The 12,383-nt window shown below is 52.1% G+C and overlaps 1 protein-coding gene across 1 annotated transcript; it reads right to left on the bottom strand.

Annotated features, from left to right (window-relative positions):
- Window positions 1-10,052: 10,052 nt before the first annotated feature.
- Window positions 10,053-12,164, bottom strand: CCDC177 (coiled-coil domain containing 177). The gene has a single exon (XM_028104616.1). The coding sequence runs from the start codon at window positions 12,162-12,164 to the stop codon at window positions 10,053-10,055; it is 2,112 nt and encodes a 703-aa protein (XP_027960417.1).
- Window positions 12,165-12,383: the final 219 nt, after the last annotated feature.

The raw sequence follows: 12,383 nt of genomic DNA, 5'->3' as shown, positions 1-12,383 counted from the left end.
CCTGGAAACAAGTGGGTTTGTATAAGAGCCACTGTGGAGGGAAGGAGAGGTCTCTTGGAGGGCGGAGCTGGTGCCAGTGCAGTCGGCTGGGGCAGAGAGACTGCTGTTTGCTGTTTGGTATTCTGGACAGGCAGCCGCATGCTGATCGACTTGCTTCTACAGGACCCCTGGGAGCGTGCATCAGACAGAAGGCCACAGACTCTGCAGAAAAGTTTGCAGATTCTAAGAAAATGCACTGCTGTGCAGCCCACTGCTGTCATGGGGGAGGCCAAGCGAGCTCCCATTTAGACACACTGATGTAAAGTTCTGCTTCCTGCAGACAGAAAAGCTGCCCTTTGCCTGTGCACACCAGCAGGCTGCTCTTGACCTGTCTGGGACAGCTTCTTCAGGGACATCTATTTTTGCATGAGACCTGGACACCCCAGCCATCTGGGCATCTCCTTCCTACCTCCATGCCCAGTTCCTGAGGGGCTTCTGACAGCCCATTTAGGGCACAAGTCGCCTTGCTGTTTGCTGCTTTGTAGGTCAAAAAACAGTCGAGGATCAGCAATTTCATATCGTTCAGCCAAATCAAAAAGCTTCAGGGCAATCTGGCACCTTTCATCAGGATTGGACAATAAGAACAGTAAAGAAAATCCGTAGCAGATTTTCTCTTGCCCAGCAAATATAATCTATTACTTTCTAAATCATTCTGAACTCCAGCACTTTGTGTCCATCTCAAGTCTTCACCTTCCAAATGACACAACTGCTACCAAACACACCCTCAAAGTTACAAAGCATACTGGCTTTCCCTTGAGCTTTGCGTACCTTTTCTTCTGCTACTTGAGGTCGTAACTAGATCCATTCTGGTGCCCACACAGAGAAGAGACATCTCAAAAGTACCTTCTAATGGATTCCAAGGATTTGTGAACTGGTTTAATCACTGGCAGAAGAAACTGTACATGTTTTCATTACTTGTACATTCTTTTTGCTAGAAGTTTTAGCAACTTTTGGAAAACCACTTAGAGTCAGCTTGCCTACCCTTATCTATGTAGATCTGACATCTATGAACTATGGCCACATTTTGAGTCGGGACCCAAATAGCAAACCATCAGTGTCTAAGGCACCTGCTCTCTCCTTTCTCCTCCCTGGCTCTTACTTCAGATGGTTCCAGTGAGGGGCTTCTAAGCCCTCTGTTGAAACATTGACTTACTTAGCCATGCTCAGACTCATAAGATACATATCCCACCTGCATTTTTCTGTCTATGGCTTCATCCTAGTGTGCTCCAGCCTCTCCTCCCTTCTCTTTATTCCTGTCTCTTATTTCTGTGCTCTCACAGCATGTTCTCCTTTTTGGAACATAGTGATGCTTTTACTTATTTTAATAATCCTTCCTCAGTCAGCCTTTTCCCCTCCCAAAGCAGTTCACTCCCCTCTCTCCTTGTTATTTGTTTCCATTTCTTTTAGTGGCTGCAGGAAATGGGAGCCTATGCAGAATTTTTGACCCGCCGATGGCAACCGAGGCAGACTATGAAGAGTAAGGCCGGCACTTCTGGCTGGGCCCGTACCAAATAATTAAATGGCTTCGCTCCCAATATCCTTTTGTTGTGAATCTCAAGAGGCAGGAAGGGCTGGTGTGATAAGTGATAATGGGTATATCAGGTGAGGTGAAGCCCACCCTACTGGATTCCCCTTTGCAGGTAAACCACCAGACTTTAGTACTCAAACCCCTGGCTTCTCAAGATAGTGAAAACAAGCACTTGCCTCTGTGTGCAGGAGTAGTCAGTTATAACTGGGAATAGTCAGTACAGGCAATATCCAGAAAATAAAACATGCAGCTGGCAGCCCAGAGATGGAGAGAGCAAAGGAGAGATTTTTATTAAACTGCTCTAATAGGTAGCTTTTTATTTTTCTCCTTTCGGCAGGACGAAGTCTTCTAGAAAACTGCATACTTAGGGATAGTTGGGAAGCTCTTTGACACCTGCAACCATCCCAATAAGATCAGAATGAATGGAATGTGTTAGAGTGGGCCAAGGCAGGGGACTTATTCATATCATTCAAATGGAGAGAGGGATGGATGGTGTCTCATTTCCCTTTCAGTTCTGAAATATGATCCGGTGGCCTAGGAAGTGCAAGCCTGGCCCCAAATGACACAAAGTTGTCAGGAAGAAAAGAGTTGCCTAGAAACAAGGAGGTAGGGTGGTGGGGAGAATTTACCAACGGGAGTTAATCACACATGCAAAATGAACTGGATTTGGGCTTGCCTTCCGGAGCAGTGGCTCTCACACTTTAAAGAGCAGCACGAATTAACTGGGCATCTTGCAAAAAAAGCAGACTCTGAACCCGAAGTTCTGGGATGGAAACGGGATTCTTCATTTCTAACCAACTCCTAGGTGATGCCAATGCTGATGGTCTGTGGACCACAGTCTGGAGTAGCAGGGTTCTGCTACTGGGTTCTAGAGCAGTGCAACCCAGTAGAACTTTCTGTGATGATGGACATGTTCTACACCTCTGCTGTCCAATAGGGTGGCTACCAGGCACATGTGGCTACTGAACTCTTGAAAGGTGGCTAGTGTGACTGAGGAGCTGAATTTTTAGTTTCATTTAAATTTGACTAACTTAAATTGAAACAGGCAGATGTGGTTAGTGACTCCTGAATTGGAGAGCGCGGGTCTAGAGCAGTGATTCTCAAACTTAGGTGCACACTGGAATCACCTGCAGGGCTTGTTAAAACACAGATGGCGGGGCGCCTGGGTGGCTCAGTCGTTAAGCGTCTGCCTTCGGCTCAGGTCATGGTCCCGGGATCCTGGGATCGAGCCCCGCATCGGGCTCCCTGCTCCGCGGGAGGCCTGCTTCTCCCTCTCCTGCTCCCCCTGCTTGTGTTCCCTCTCTCGCTCTGTCTCTCTCTGTCAAATAAATAAATAAAATCTTTAAAAAAAAAAAAACAAAACACAGATGGCAAGGTCCCAGCCCCAGAATAGCTGATGCTGACCTTCCTGGCCTAGGACCACCCTTGGAGAACCTCTGCTCTAGAACATGCACTAAACTTCAGGGTCAGCATGAGAGTCTCTCATCTTTTCTCCAGGCAGTGAACCTCAATCTTACCCTCAGGGTCAGCACAACCCACCAGGTCCAGATGGGGTCTGAGCCTCAGTCCCTACAGGCCTTATGCATGGGCACAGTGGGTGGTGATTCAAATGGCTGGCACTGGAAGGCTCTAGGAGGGCCCACTTTTAAAAAATATCTTTCCCACTGATTCCCAAGAGGCGACAGAACAGACCAGTTACAAGCATTTGCTGTACAGCCAGATTAACTGAGTCCAAGCCCAGTTATGCCCAATACTAATCACTTAAACTTGGTGCCTCAGTTTTCTCATCTGTAAAATGGGAAGAATACTACTACTTACCTCATAGAGACCTGGTGAGGATTAGGTGCTTAAAACAGCTGCACAGTGTACGTGCTCAGTATGCATTAGTTATCAGCACCCACAATCCCAGTGTTTACAGATTGTTCACTTTGGCTCTGTAGGTACTCTGCTCACCCTACTCTACTATTTTGCTGAGGGCTCAGGAGGCCTCTAAGGTCCACTGGAGCCTCCCTCTAGGGTGTCCAGGGGCAGAAGAAAGGTGACAAAGCACGAGGGCACCTCACTTTCTGATATACACGGGAGAACTGGTACGGGCCACTCGGCTGTGCACTGCTCTACATCCGGAATGGGGACTTGACTTCTACAAGCCCAGTTGTGCAGCCATCCCCCAGGCAGCTGTGTGCAGGGCCAGTGGGGCAGGGAAGAATAGCATTTTTCTGAGCCTTCTTAGGAAAAGTCATTTGTTGAGGATGAAGTGATGCGAGTATACACCCACCTCTCTCCTTCTGCTCCCACATCTGTTCCTACAATGAGCCATCAGCACTTTCCCAGGCTGAGCCTGTCGCAGACCCTGTTTCTCATTCCCACATGGCCATAGCAGAGACGGCAGCCCACCCCGAATTTCTGCCAGGCATCACAGCCTGCAGTACCAGCACACCTCCCACAACTTCTTCTGTGTGGTTCTGCTAAAGATACTACTATAGAATTTGGTAGCACGACTGAAATATCCTCTTCCCCAAGAAAGGTATACACATTTTAAAACATTCGGTCATCTTAGCCATCATTTAGGAAGTCTTAAAATAAAATTTTGAGAATTACCACCAGATGTCAATTTTATTGCCAAACATTTGGTAAACAAGGTAATCCCTCCCTCCCCAACCCCAGGCTAAAGCACATCACTAGAGGAAAATACTCCAGAGCCCCTTCCTTTGGGTTGGCTGGGGGATTGCCACACAGCAAGAGATACAGACAACTGCAAAGGGCTACCATCGGCGCCTGGTGTCCACTAGGACCAACTGGCTGACATTCAACCTACCTCATTCCTTCCTTTTCCACCCAAGTTCAGAATAACAATATCCATGAATTGAGCGCTATTTCTAGGGACTGAGCTGCTTTCCAAGCATTAACCCATTTAACAACTGCCTACCATGTAGGATCTGTTGTCCTCCTTTTATAGATGACAAGAGGAGCCCACAGAACAGTAGGTAACAGTCTGAATAAGTCAAGATCCTTGCTTCTTTGCCAAACTCTTTGCCTTGAAGCTATGGCAGCCGCATGGACTGGATGTTCAGACCTTTGTAGATGTTTGTCATTCCATCATGCTGAGATGCTCCGAATGTCAACCTTTGGGCATCCAAATTCCATTTCCCAGCCAGTCTGTCACATTGAGAAGGGGAAAGGAGAAGTGTAGTGGCAGTATGAAGACCCTTTGTCACCCGCATGGCTCATTGCTGGGTTTGGGAAATATGGACACTATGCTTACAGGCCAGAGCCTGAAGCAGCTCTGGAGCTGGAGGTAGGTGGCATCAATGGACTCCTCCCAAAGGGCAGCTAAGTTTCCTCAGAGCTTACCCTTCCCTGGAAGAATACAACCACAATTTCCCTCCCTCTGAAAGAACGCTGATGCTGGAACTGGTAGGAGTGTGTGTGCGTGTGTGTGCATGTGCACGCGCGCATACAGACACTCAAACACAGGAGTAGATATGGGTCTACTGTCTGACAGTCCTATGAATTGTGCAAGTGTCTGACACAAAAACATGCTACCACTACTGTACTAGTGGAGAGGAAGAAAGGCATGAAGACTTCAAAATGGCAGCTAATTTAAAAATCACTTTGGACCAAGTCTTTGCTCATATGGGACATGACAGTATTTGATGAATCAAGAAGTAACAACAGTGCAAACAATGATCATCACTATTCCTCAAAAGGAAACCACCCTCCCCTCTATGTCCTAACATCTGCTACTAACTCCACCCTCTGTCCCAGCCCTGACTTTTTGAAGCCCTAGCAGCACCAGGGCCCAGCCTGAAGGGACATGTGAAGGGACGCATTGGGCTGGGAGGAGGTGCACCTAGAGAGAGCACCAGAACTCCGTGGAACAGCGGACAGAGGTGAGCAGACCAGGTGCTCTTCTATACAATTAGGTAATTAAAGCACGTGATTGGTCAGAATACAGCAGGTGCTGCATCAGACAACCGAAGCCAAATGTGTACCACATATAGGGCCTAAACAACATTTCTAGAACCGAGAGCTATCTGCTGGGTCCCTGAAAGCTGCTTTCCAGGCTGTGTCAAGAAATGCCAGGTTTCCTTGTGTTCATCTGCCAAATGTTTCCCTGGGACATGCAGGGTGGAGACAGCAGTCGTATGGTGGAGAAAAGGCAAGTCTACAGAGCAATCTAAGGGCAACCTCAATCACCTGGAAGTCTTAAGAAGAATATTTGCTTCACTAACCTTTCTCATCAATTTAGTATTGATCAGAAATCTCTTTCTGTTGAAACTTTTAAGCTGGAATTGCTTTTTTAAGCTGGAATGTTGAGCTTCTTGTCTCAGCATGAACAGTTGAATGATGAAGCTGGTACCCTGTTTTAGTGATCTGGGACTCTGCATGGCCTGAGGCTCATTCTTTGGGTTGATGATCATTACCTTTCTTTTTTGACGATCATTATTTATGCTGCCTTTGTTAATGTCATGGCAAATAACACCCTTGAAGGTAATCTTACTCTCTCTTTTTACTGTAATTTAAAACTGATTAAGTACATGACCTTATGAATTTGACCTGATTAATCAAGGCTCCTGGCTAATCAAGGGAAAGGGAACAACAGGGACTGAATGATGGTTTGTTGGCAGATGGCGTGTCCCCAGGAAACTAAAAAGGCTTGAAGTTAGTGCCTGAAGGACCATCAGATCTACCTGTGGATGGATACCAGGGTAGGAAGGTAGTTTAGCCCAAAGGGGACATACAGATGTCTGTTCATGACAATGAAGCATCAACAGTGCCCAGGGTCAGTGATCGGACTTTGTCTTCCCAGCATCAAAAGCAGTACTTGGCACACAGCAGATGTTCAATACAAATTTGTCAAATGAAAGGAGGTTTGCCTACCCGATCTATCCTTCACAGATTTCATCAGATCACCAGTCAGTTGTCCACGAGCCATCCACCATCTATCCCTCTCTCCATCTAGTATTTATATGCAAACCATATGTGAGGTGCTAAACTGTGATCTATAGGGGATTCGAGGCTAAATAATATACAGCTCCTTATGCAAAGTCAGGCATCCCTCTGTTTCAAGGGACTTTTTAAAGGAGAAGGAATGATAACTGGTGGACTTTACAGAGTAGCTTGAACACAAACTGCATTCTGATATGACATGCCTTCACTCCTCCATCCACTCTTCACCTTTGGCAAATCCCTTGAAGGTTCAGTCTGTGAGCTTCTGAAGGGAAACTTCTGTCTTCTTGTCCAGATGTGGTGTAGGCACTGGTCATTGCCTAAGCAGGACGCTGGGCTAGCTTCACCGATAATTCCATCTGAAACAGCTTTGTCCTGCTTGTTTCCTTGGTAATGAACCAAACAAAAGCTTCTTCCAACCCTTCCCACCCCTCCTTACTCCATTTCACGTTCTCTCTTTTCGGAGTCCGGGGATGCTCCAAGAGGGCAAATGTGAAGGTCTGAGACCACTTCAGGGCTGCAATTTCCTGGATGGTAAGAAAACTTCCAGCATGGTGCTCTGAGGCCGATTCTGGGCACTTGTTAGAATGTTTACATCAGGAGAAGTACGCCTTTCTCCACCCACTATCCCCAATGCCCCCAAACCCGCCAACTGTCTCTTGCTGCAGTTCAGAATAGGAACCACTTCTCTCTGGTATCACGTCAAAGAGAATATAAATGAAGAGTCCAACAAAGGATTCTGGAAATTGCCCCTCCTCAAAGGGCAACATGACCACTTATCCTAGGATGTAGCAATGGGTCTATATTCTAGAGGATGATCTGAAATTTAGAACCATTCTTTATGATGACTAGGTTTGGCTTCTGTCTTTGCTTTAATTTTACTTAGCTATATGGATCTCTCTCTCTCTCTTTTGGAATCCAAGTTTTTTTTTTTTTGTTTTGTTTTTTTTTCCTTTACACAGTGCTTTTCTCTAAGTGCAAACCTCTAATTTGGTGACATTCAGATTCAGACCTGGGCCTTTGCATCACACGTGACACTATGATCGGCAATGTGCTTTTCTTTTTTAAGCTTTATTTAAATTCCAGGTAGCTGCAATGTGCTTTTTGAGACCATTCCTTTCGGCCCTAGATCACAACAGTACATTATACTCTCTGGGCATAGTCCGGTCACATGATCCTTTCTGTTTATGCCCCTTCCACCTGCAGTTCTGAAGTCATAGGGCTGAGAAACCACTTTGATTCTGATTCATCTTCACAGTGCTGAGGAAGGCCAAAGTCACAATCCCTATTCCACAGGTGGGGAACCAAGGCACAGAGAGGTGATCTACCCAAAGTCACTCAGTAAGTCAGAAAACAAACTGAACAGAGGGCAAGGTAAGATCACCTGTGTACCTTCCAGTGCGTTATCCAGAAAACCAGATTGCAGTCCTTCTCAAATGAATGTAGGTACTTTGGAAGAAAGTAGTTTTACGTGGAATTTCCTATTCACGTTTCAAAAGCTCTCTAGGAAATCAGGAGCCACAAGGTAAGAACCAGTAAGTATCAAATTAACCTTTTAGTCAAATGCCCCGACTCACAGACAATACCCTTTATTCCAGCTAGCTCACTGATAACCTGGTTACCGGCAAGAAGAAAATTAGAGGGAAAAATTCATCCATTCAAGAAATAAACCTTGGCACAGCTCCTGTGTAACACCTAAGTATTGCTCCCTTCCACACAATGCTTTTGTACCTGCTGGCATGCAATGGGGGGGGGGGGTACGGATGGAGTGTGCATATAGATATGTGTGTGTGTAATACCAGACATTTTAGGGACAATTCTGCCCAGCAGAATATACATGAAACATGTCTAATATAGTAGTTCTCTACCCTGATTCTTTTTTTCTTTTTTGGTAACTTTTATTTCCTGATCCTGATTTAATGTAAAATGTAATGTTTTCCGTGATGAAGGCAGAGTCAGTGGGTGGATATGGTCAGGGGGCTGATTTCAGCTTCATGGGAAGAAAGAACTCTAGGCATTAAAGTTGCCCAAAGACAACTGAATGGGACTTTTGGGACCAGGGAGTGGCCTGGTCTTGCAAGTATTTTCCCCCAGAAGCTAAATGATTATCTGCTGCAATGCACTGCCCCTTCCAATGCCCAGGAATCAATATTCCCAGAAACCAATTAGGCCAACAGCAGCCCTCCTGCTTCTCTACTCCAGGTCAAGAAAGGCACAAAGAAGACCAACAAATAATACTGAGGCGGTGCTTTGGATCCGGAAGACCTTGAGGTACCAAGAGAAGATACTGATGGCCCCGTCTGGCCAGTGGGAAAGGTGAGGCACGGAGAGAATGATTCAACACTTCCAGCAAAGGTGAGGGGGAACCAGGAACTTAAGGGGGAACATTCTCTTTTTTCCTCATGTGAGGGAGGAGGGGAAGCTACAGAACCAACAATAGCGACCACAACTCTCCACAGCAAAGCAGCCCCCCCAGGAGATGACCCTCAGGGCAGCTGGGACAGTTCCTTCCCCGAGGGAATCCTAGCTCCAGACTCGCTGGGCCCACCCTCAGGGACAGCATCCAGGGCTGGAGATTTAGGCAGGATCAGCCTGGGCAGGCACATAAGGTAGCTCTGCTTCGTAAGGCATGGCTGATGTCTTTCGAGGAGTGGGCTCCACACTGGGAGGTGGGCATCAGACACGGCCTCCCCCCAAAGCTACCCTGCAAGAAAGCAGAATCCGGCGGAACAATGCTGCCTAGGGAACTCATCTCCCCCAGGGGCTGGGGGCTTCCACTAAAGCGAAACAGCATCACCAAACCAACCGATTTCTTGTGTCGTTTGGGAGAATGAGAGGAAAAAAAGACAAATTGATCATTATTTGCAGATGATTGTCTAACTAGAAAGCCTATGGGAATCAACCAAAAAAAACTACCTTAACTAAGACCAGAATTTGCTCAAGTGGCAGTTTAAAAGTCAAGCGTACAAAAACCAATCGCTTTTGGGGTCCCTTGGCGTGGTCTAACACCTTGGAAGAGCTGTGCTTTTGTGCGAGTCCTCTGAGCTTTGTGCAACTTGCCATTATTTAAAAAGATGGAGGTGAGCCAAGGCGACGCCTCCTCAGCTGCAGTAACCAATGTCACCTCAGACACCCACATGCGGAAGGTGCCTGGGCTGACTGCTGCAGAAGGGGGCGGCCACTGCTGCACCCTCTCCTACCGGGGCCCTGCAACAGTCCCGACTCAGGCCCCCTCTCCCCGCTCTTTTTCTATTCCACCCCCAAAGACACACTGGGAAGCTTGGCGAGGGCCGCTGCGGGAGCCACCAAGGGGATGTGGTTAAAGATTGTGCTATGTCATTTCCAAATGAAGTCCGATTTTTAAAAGGCCGTGGGCTGACAGCTCTCCTATCTGTCCTCTCATTGCCTCATTGGTCGGGAGCCTGGCGAGGCCGCGGCGCTGGGCCCCGACGGCAGACTTCCACAGTCTGGTCATAAAGGCCAAGGGAGGCCGCGCAGGGTTGAGCGGGGCCGCCTGGCCAGCTCAGGCCCGCGGTCATTTGCGGTCCAGGCTGGCGTGCAGCTGGGCTTCCCGCACCATGCGGTCGAAGGAGCGCGTGTTGGTCTCCTCGCGTACCTTCTCCCGCACGTGGAAGGAGGCTCGGGCTGTGGAGCGGGCGGTCTCCAGCGCGCTCCGCCGCTCCCGGGACAGCTGCTCGCTCCGCTCCAGCTTGCGCCCGATGGCCTGCAGCAGCTCCTGCCGGCGGCAGTCTTCGTCCCTCTCCACCTTCTGCTTATTGGCGCGCTGGGCCCGCTCCTTCTCCAACCGGCTCTGGCCCACGCGCCGCGCCTTCTGCTGCACGGCTTCTTCGGCTGCCTGCGTCGCGTGCTGCAGCCGCCGCTCCCCCGCCCGGGCCAGCGCCTCCAGGTGCGCCTGGTGCTCGCGCTCTTTGCGCTCGGCCACCTCCTTGGCCCGCCGGCCCTGCAGCTCCTCCCGCCGGGCCCGCTCCCGCAGCTCGCGGGCGCGCTGCTCCACCAGCTGCTCGTAGTTCTCCTGCGCGCGGCCCAAGCTGGCCTCCAGGGAGCTCCGCAAGCCCTCTCGCTCCGCGCGCTCCTGCCGGGCCCGGCCTTGCAGCAGCGCCTCGTGGCGCGCCCGCTCCGCCCGGCTCAGCTCCCGCTTCTCCCGCTGCAGCTGGCCCTCCTGCCGCTGCTTGGTGCGGGCCGCGCGCTGGGCGCGCTCCCTGCGGACCAGCTCGGCCCGCTCGCGCCCTTCCTGTAGGCCCTCCTCCCGCTGCTTCAGGTTCTGCTCCTGCTGCAGCTTGCGCAGCCGGTCCTCCTGGGCCGCGCGCTCGACCCGCTCCCGCCGCAGCAGGCCCTGGCGTTCGGCCAGCTCCCGCCGCCGCTCCTCGCTGCGCTCGCACTGCCGCTGCCGCCGCCGCGCCTCCTCGCGCTCCTCGCGCCCCCGACGGCCGCGCCGCTCCTCCACCTGCGCGGCCCAGGCCCGGCGGCCCTGCTCCAGCGCGCGCTGCTTCTCCCGCTCCTCGCGCTCCCGCCGCTGCTCGGCGCGCACGCGCTGCTGCTCCCACTGGCCGTGGGCCGCGGCGCGCTGCTCCAGCAGCAGGCGTTCCTCCTGGTGGCGCGCCAGCATCAGCGCCGCGATCTTTCGGTCGCGATCCGGCACCCCGCGCAGGCCCCGCTCGGCGCGCACTTGGCGCACGATGCGCTCCACGTGCTGAGCCGTCTGCGGAGAGTGGCTCAGGTCACCCAGGCTGAAGCTGCGGCCGGTGAGCGGCACCAAGGCCAGGGCGGAAGGGCGGCCCAGGGGGTTGGGGGCGGAGGACGCGGAGCCCGCGGGGCAGCTGTTCCTGGCCGAGGCCCGCGGAGGCCAGCGCAGCTCCCTCAGGCTCTCCCCGCTGTAGGACGACGACGACGCGCCAGACTCGGAACTGAGGGCGCCCTCGCGCCGGCGGGACAGCGAATCCAGCGAGTGGCTCTTCCTACCTGCCCGCGACGCCGCGGGCGGTGGTTGCGTCCGGGCCGGAGACCGGCTGGAAGAGGCCTTGCGGGCCGCACGCGGCGCGGGCGAGGCTGGGAGGCTGGCGCTGCTGCAGCTGCTGCTGCTGCCTCCGCCCGCGCTGGACACCGAGGCGGCGGTGGCCGCGGGCCCCAACGGCGTGAAGAGGCGCCGCTTCTCCTCGCGTACGATGCGCTCTCGCTCGGCCCGGCACTGCTGCAGCTTGGCGCGCCGCTCCGCCTCGTAGGCCTCGTACAGGCCGGTGGCCACCCGCATGGAGCGGCCCGGAGCCTCGCGCACCAGGTCTGCCAGGGCCCGTGGCAGCAGCTCCACTGGCTTGACGGCGCAGCGCGCGCAGGCCTCCAGCGAGCGGGGACTGGTCAGCACGTAGCGGCTACCCTCGGCCTCCGGACAGTCGAAGTTGAAAAGGTCGAGGTGCAGCAGCGGAGACTGCTCCCGCCGCCCGCCTTCTTCCGCTGCGTTCGGGACTTCAGTCTTGCGGGGCGCCGCCGCCGAGGCCGAGGTGGAGGCCGAGGAAGCGTCGGGCTGCTGGGCGCCCTGTGCGTCGGGGGGCACAGATGCGGCGGCTGCGTCCCCTTCCGAACCTTCAGGCTCGGCTCCGGCCTTTTCCTCTTCCGGCACCGGGTCCACCATGGCTGAGCCCTGTCCTTTTGTGGAGTCCCTGCAGAGGACAAGGTAGGGACACCGAGGAATACATGAGAGCAGTTCCCCCCGCCCCATTCATATACACCCCCTCCCAATTTAATCAGCTTTGGGATTAGGCTCAGAGGCCCGGTGGAACGCAAATCATAATACCAATGCCCTGAAAACCCAGGCGGGGGGCGGGAGGAGGGGGCGGGGACTGGTGCAAAG

The sequence above is a fragment of the Eumetopias jubatus genome, unplaced genomic scaffold, assembly GCF_037043125.1.
Source record: "Eumetopias jubatus isolate StellerSeaLion01/CBP00866 unplaced genomic scaffold, mEumJub1_p1.0 scaffold_7, whole genome shotgun sequence".
In the NCBI taxonomy this organism is placed as follows: Eukaryota; Metazoa; Chordata; class Mammalia; order Carnivora; family Otariidae; genus Eumetopias; species Eumetopias jubatus.
This window is presented reverse-complemented; position numbering and strand designations above follow the sequence as displayed.